The 6,884-nt window shown below is 44.3% G+C and overlaps 1 protein-coding gene across 1 annotated transcript; it reads right to left on the bottom strand.

Moving 5' to 3' along the window:
• Positions 1 to 1,290: 1,290 nt before the first annotated feature.
• LOC138935792 (putative uncharacterized protein DDB_G0282133) lies at positions 1,291 to 5,769 on the bottom strand. Its single transcript, XM_070300623.1, has 7 exons — positions 5,754 to 5,769; positions 5,138 to 5,236; positions 4,908 to 5,050; positions 4,159 to 4,448; positions 2,937 to 3,388; positions 2,340 to 2,589; positions 1,291 to 1,675 (listed from the first exon to the last, which is right to left on the bottom strand). Exons 1-7 carry the CDS (start codon positions 5,767 to 5,769, stop codon positions 1,291 to 1,293), a joined length of 1,635 nt encoding a protein of 544 aa, XP_070156724.1.
• Between the last annotated feature and the right edge of the window lie 1,115 nt (positions 5,770 to 6,884).

Raw genomic sequence — 6,884 nt, 5'->3', positions numbered from 1 at the left:
GGTAACTGTAACGGTAATGGCGTTACAAATTTTATTTGTAACGGAAAAAGTAACTTCGTTACATTTTTCGCTAACGAGTAACGAATTTAACAGTTACTTTTATCGTTACTTTTTTCAAATTTTTTGATTTATTTAAGATATTATTCTTGCTATTGTGCGTGATAAAATTTTTATCTTAACCGTAAAGCCGTAAGCAAATCGACCAATTAGCATTTTTATTATGTTGTAAAAATGCTTGAATGTGATTGATCAACTTATGGCTCTTGCAGACCAGTGCGATGACGCGACGCGCGATATCCAATGAGAGCTTTATCTTTTCGGAAAAGCAGAGCTCTCATTTACTACCAGTTCTAAGTACCTTGCAACGAAAATTAGAAAATCTCAATAAATCTGACCTTATAGATTGCCATTCATTAGTTGAAGCTATTCAGCAAGGTTTAAATAAAAGGTAACTTATTAATTTGATTAATACATATGTTATTTAATTTTAAATAAGGATTTAATTGAAAAATATTATTTTATTTTAAACTATTGATTCAAAAGTATTAATTTCAATAAAATAAACAATGTTGCTTAATTTACTATATTTGACTTTAGATTTCTTACAATATTTGAAACAAAAGAATTAATAATAGCAGCATGTTTACATCCAAAATTTAAGTTAAACTGGTTAACCGGAGAAAAAAGAAAACGTGCTGAAAATTACTTGGAGGATTTATTGGGAATCCGATCAACTGAAAATTCTTCAAAAGCTGGAAAATCTGACGATCACGATGATTTTTTCATTTTTGAGCCAAAAACGGTGCAAAATGAATCTGAACAAGAAGAATTGCAACGGTTTTTAAAATCAAATAATTGTAATATAGAAATGTTAAACCACTATCCAAAACTTAAAAAACTTTTTATTAAATATAATACAGCTCTACCAAGCAGTGCATCTGTAGAAAGAATGTTTAGCATCGGTGGCTCTGTATTAACACCACAAAAAGGGCATTTAAATGATGATACTATGGAGCAACAAATTTTATTAAAAATTAATAAAGAATTTCGATAAAATTTAATCATTTATTTTATAATAAACCTTGAATGAAATCTTGCTTAGAATTTTTTAAAAGTTTTTCTTCTGCAAAATAATTTATTAGTTTGTATTGTAAAAAAGTAACGGAAATTGTAACGACTCGTTACTTTTTAGTAACTGTAACGGTAACCAGTTACTTTTTAAAATTAGTAACGAGTAACGGTAACGAGTTACTTTTTAGAAAAAATAACGGTAACGGTAACGAGTTACTTTTATAAAGTAACTTTCCCAACCCTGCTATTTACTATATTATAATCTCTATCATCATCGCAGAAAAGTGATATGTTATTATCAGGATCATTCCCACACGTGGAATTATTAGTATTAATGTCACTATCTACCGTTTTGTAACTGTTGTCGTTATCGCAGGAAAATATAACGTTAAGTTTTATAGCTCTACTACGCTTATTATCACAATCGTTGGAAAATATCATTGCATTATCACAATCAGCATGTTTCTTAGGATTATTGATATAATTTTTATCATGTAATGTTAGTGCATCATGACCATGTTCATTATCATAAGAATATATCACGTTCTTATCAAAATCAGTACCATTCGCAGAATCATTGACATTATTAGCACTATCTACTATGCTATGATCTTTGTCATTACCACAGGAAAATAGTATATTATTATCAGGATTATTATCATTCGTATAATTATCGGTATTGATATCATTGTAATAAACCGCTTTCGCGATATATATATATATATATATCGATAGTATGTACATAATGCGAATAACGGTGTGTGGTTGACAAGAATGCAGACGTGCGTGTATAAATGTAATGCAAATGACGATCGGTGTGTTACAATAAAGCGAGTGGGTGTAAGATGCGGAATTGGATAGTGGTGCGGTCGTGTCGGGTGCGGTGCATCCAAATCAATGCACGTATGCGCGGCGCGGAGCGCGATTTCGGCGGTTCGATATAATATCGATTACACTAGCGGATCGTGATTTCGGCAGAGGCCGCTAACTATCGGGCGATAATTTCGGTCGGGCCGGTGGGCGGTCCTTAGACGCGCCTGTATCGATTCGTGTACGTCGATCGGTGTCGCGGCAGGATAAAGATCCTCCCCCTAAGCGGGACTTAGCGCGCCGTATTAATGGCGAATCCGATCGCGGAAATGGCGGTCGCGGAATTACTGCCGGTTCGCGGATAGCGCGTTGTCGTTTCGTCGGGGATGGTCTTTCCCGTGGAATTCAGGAGTGCAACGGCCGACGGGAACACCCGTCAATGGCAGGGAACTCCTTACCACTGGATAATCGCCGTTGCACGTAAGTGGACGGAGTTATTCGAGGTGTCGAGAACTCTCGGCGGAGGTTGAGTACGCCCAACCCAGTTTTCCTCTTTTCGTGTAAGATCGGTAGGATCGCTCTCGGAGATGCCGCAAACTCTCGGCGGAGGCTGGATACTCCCAACCCCGTTTTCTTTCTCTTTGAGCGTGTTTTCAGGATCGTTCTGGATTTCCAGGCGTCTTACAGACTCTGGCGGTTGCGGAAGATCTGGTCTCGAGATGTAAAACGTGCCCTATTTATACCGCTTTTCGGCGGGTGCGCGTGCGTAATATGCCTTAATGTTTAAGGTATATTGTTTAACGGTGAACCGCCGCGCGCGACTCGGGTGGTTTCGGGAACGGTCGGTACGGTTACTCGAGCGCGGCGACGGTTCCGGATAAACACGCGTCTAAACGGCGGTTACAAATCGGAACGTTTCTTATGTTCTTAAAAATGGGCGCTCGGCGCCTCCGCATTATGCCCGACCAGTATTTGTCGGGTAGCGGACTTCCGGCGGATCGACGGCCGGGTAACGGTGGAGGGATGCATCGTTACATCATCATCTACCGTCTTACAACCATTGCCATTATCATAAGAAAATATCACATTTTTATCAAAATCATTTGTAGAATTGTTGGTATTAATAGTACTATTTACTATATTATGATCTCTATTATCATCGCGGAAAAGTGATATGTTATTATCAGGATCATTCCCATACGTGGAATTATTAGTATTAATGTCACTATTTACCGTTTTGTAACTATTGTCGTTATCGCAGAAAAATGTAACGTTAAGTTTTATAGCTCTACTACGCTTATTATCACAATTGTTGGAAAATATCATTGCATTATCACAATCAGCATGTTTCTTAGGATTATTGATATAATTTTTATCATTTAATGTTAGTGCATCATGACCATGTTCATTTTCATAAGAATATATCACGTTCTTATCAAAATCAGTAGCATTTGCAGAATTATTGACATTAATAGCACTATCTACTATATTATGATCTTTGTCATTACTACAGGAAAATATTAAATTATTATCAGGATCATTATCATTTGTAGAATTATTTGTATTGATATCTACTGTTTTATGACTATTGTCGTTATCATAGGAAACTGTTACATTAACAGCCTTTACTTTATTATGCTTGTAATAAACTGCTTTCGCTAGGCGGTCGTGGATAACTCGGTCGGGATCCGGGGCTCATGAAAGGGTATCGAGAGATGAACGAAAGCAACGTGAGGTAAAATATAATTTATTGCGTGTAAGTATGTGTGTATACAGAGTGAGTGTATGTGTATAAGCGCTGTATGCGTGTAAGCGAATGTAGTTGTGTGTGAGTGAGACGATAGGCGAGTGAGTGCGTGCGCGAACGTATAATATAGAAGTATGATGTTACAATGTATCAAAAGTATGTATGTGATGCGAATGACGATTTGTGTGCGGCAAGATGCACTCGTGTATGTGTGAGATGCGGAATAGGTCAGCAGTGCGGTCGTGTCGGTCGCGGTGCATCCGAATTACATGCACGTATGCGCGGCGTGGAGCGCGATTTCGGCGGTTCGATATAATATCGATTACACTAGCGGATCGTGATTTCGGCAGAGGCCGCTAACTATCGGGCGATAATTTCGGTCGGGCCGGTGGGCGGTCCTTAGACGCGCCTGTATCGATTCGTGTACGTCGATCGGTGTCGCGGCAGGATAAAGATCCTCCCCCTAAGCGGGACTTATCGCGCCGTATTAATGGCGAATCCGATCGCGGAAATGGCGATCGCGGAATTACTGCCGGTTTGCGGATAGCGCGTTGTCGTTTCGTCCGGGATGGTCTTTCCCGTGGAATTCAGGAGTGCAACGGCCGACGGGAACACCCGTCAATGGCAGGGAACTCCCTACCACTGGATGATCGCCGTTGCACTTAGGTGGACGGATTGTTTGAGGTGTCGAGAACTCTCGGCGGAGGTTGAGTACGCCCAACCCCGTTTTCCTCTTTTCGTAAAAGATCGGAAGGGTCGCTTTTGGAGATGCCACAAACTCTCGGCGCAGGCTGGGTACTCCCAACCCCGTTTTCTCTTTCTTTGAGCGGTTATAGGATTTCCAGGCGTCTTACAGACTCTGGCGGTTGCGGAAGATCTGATCTCGAGATGTAAAACGTGCCCTATTTATACCGCTTTTCCGGCGGGTGCGCGTGCGTAATATGCCTTAATGTTTAAAGCATATTATTTAATGTTGAACCGCCGCGACTCGGGCGGTTTCGGGAACGGTCGGTACAGTTACCCGAGAGCGGCGACGGTTTCGGGTAAACACGCGACTAAACGGTTACAAATCGGAACGTTTATTATCTCTTAAAAATGGGCGCTCGGCGCCTCCGCATTATGCCCGACCGGTGTTGGTCGGGCAGCGGACTTCCGGCGGATCGATGGCCGGGTAACGGTGGAGGGATGCATCGTTATATGCTTATTATCACAGTCATCGAAAAATATGGCAATCAGAATCAATATGTTTCATAGGATTGACGTCATTTTCATCACTTACTGCATTATGGTTATGTCCATTATCAAGAGAAAATACTGTATTATTCTCAAAATTAATGGCATTACTCAAACTATTAGTATTAATATGTTTATTAATATAATTCATATTGGTAGTGCAAATATCTTGTGACATTTCTGTAGTTCCTGCAAGAAACAGAAAAATAGTTACTGTAGAAAATAGAAATGTAATGTACTATATGTAGTTTCAGAATTTAAAATTGTAATACTTACTGTTGTTATCATTGATAATTAATTTTATATTCTCCAAAACAATGCATGGATTATTTGTATTTAAATTTTTAGCAATTGTAGAAAGATCGTCTTTACTTTCTGTAAAAATAGATAGAGCAATTTAAATTATTTGGATACAATCAACCAGAAATTAAGACATTGATGCGCCCCCTCGATGGCGCGCCATCTTGTCGTGGTGAGGGTGCTCACCCTGAAGCTTTCCACGCAAGTGGGAAGTGGAAGGGCGCTAAAAGCGTGCCTAGGAGAAGGAAAACTCCGAATCAAACCCGGTGCGCTGACACCGCTAGCGGCAGTGTTCGCGCTGTCGCATCGGCCGAGGAGAAAACCTCGTTAAAAAACAGTATTGGGGTTTCTGGGTTGCGTGGGTTTTTTCTCTTTTATTATGTGGGTAGGGTATTGGGGTTATGGGTAGGGTGGGTTTTATTTTCTTTTGTGGGTGGGGTGTGCACAAAGGGAAGGAGCGTCTCTCGAGCCTTTTGGGCCGAGGAGGACGGAGAGGTAGGTAACCTCGTTAAAAAATCCCGGGCAGGTCGGGCTCGTCAGGCACGGTGAAGCCAACCGGCCTAGGTGAAGGAAAACAAAGAAATTAAACCACCTTTTTGATCAACCATGATGGAAGACAAACAAGGGCATAAACTTATCGACTCAGTGGGACTCGGAACCCACAGGACCCGGCGTGGGGGAGATACAGTCTCAGTGCCCGCCGCGTCGTCATCCAGCGATGGGCTACCTGCAGCGTTGTCGACGAGCGCCGCAGGCAATTTAGCTATCGCCGTAAATAAGGAGGTGCGGGTGACCGCGGTGAGGGTCGACCGGCCCGGACCGGCTTCTTCGAAGTCGAGATCCCGGTCGTGCTCCGCCGCGAGGTCTCACCCCTACCAAAGGGACGAAGGTAAGTCCTGGGCTGCGAGCCTTACTCGCCCCGGGAGCCCCGATGCCAGAAAGGCACCGAAGAAGGGCAGCGCTGGCGGGACTCCTGTATCTCAGGGGACCCCCTACGCCAGCGCCAGCGGTAGCAAGGGCTCGCAAAAGTCCCTCGCGGGGATGGGGCCTTCCCCGCCAAGGTGTGCCTGGGGCCAGGACGAATTCTGATCTCGGGTCGTGGGGCGGAGAAAGAGGAGAATCCAGAGGACTGGCGCCGGTCAACCGGCCCAGGCCAATGGGCAGGATAGGCCCGCCGCTCGCGTCCCCCCCCCCGCACTGAAGAGCAGGGCAAGAGACAAAAACGGCAGGGTAAGAGACAGCCCCCAAGGAGGCTGCCAAGAGAAGACCCCTCCACACAGCGGCTGTAACAATTACATGCCCTGGCGGGGGGTACGAAGCAGCCCTTACAAGGGCGCGGAGGGAAGTCGACCTGAAGAAGTTGGGTATCGACTCCCTCCGCATCCGGGAGGCGGCCACAGGTGCTATGGTGGTCGAGCTGCCGGTGTCGGGCGACAAGGAGGGCCCGACCGCCATGCAAAGGGCAGATGCCCTTATGCTCGACCTCCGCCGCGTCTTCGCTGGCGATGATGGGGTGAGGTTAATTCGCACCATCAGGAAGACGGAGCTGCGGCTCCGTGGGCTCGATTGCTCCCTGGCCGCTGCGGACTTGGGGCGGCCATCGCCAGCAAGGGGGGCTGCCTCTCGGAGGAGATACGCGTCGGGGACATAAAGTTCCCGACGCGCGGAATGGGGACCGTTTGGGTCCAATGTCCGCTGAGTGCAGCCAATCTTTTGGCCACGG

This window comes from Polyergus mexicanus, unplaced genomic scaffold, assembly GCF_030449975.1.
Source record: "Polyergus mexicanus isolate NDT 795.1 unplaced genomic scaffold, iyPolMexi1.0 SCAF_8, whole genome shotgun sequence".
NCBI lineage: Eukaryota > Metazoa > Arthropoda > Insecta > Hymenoptera > Formicidae > Polyergus > Polyergus mexicanus.
This window is presented reverse-complemented; position numbering and strand designations above follow the sequence as displayed.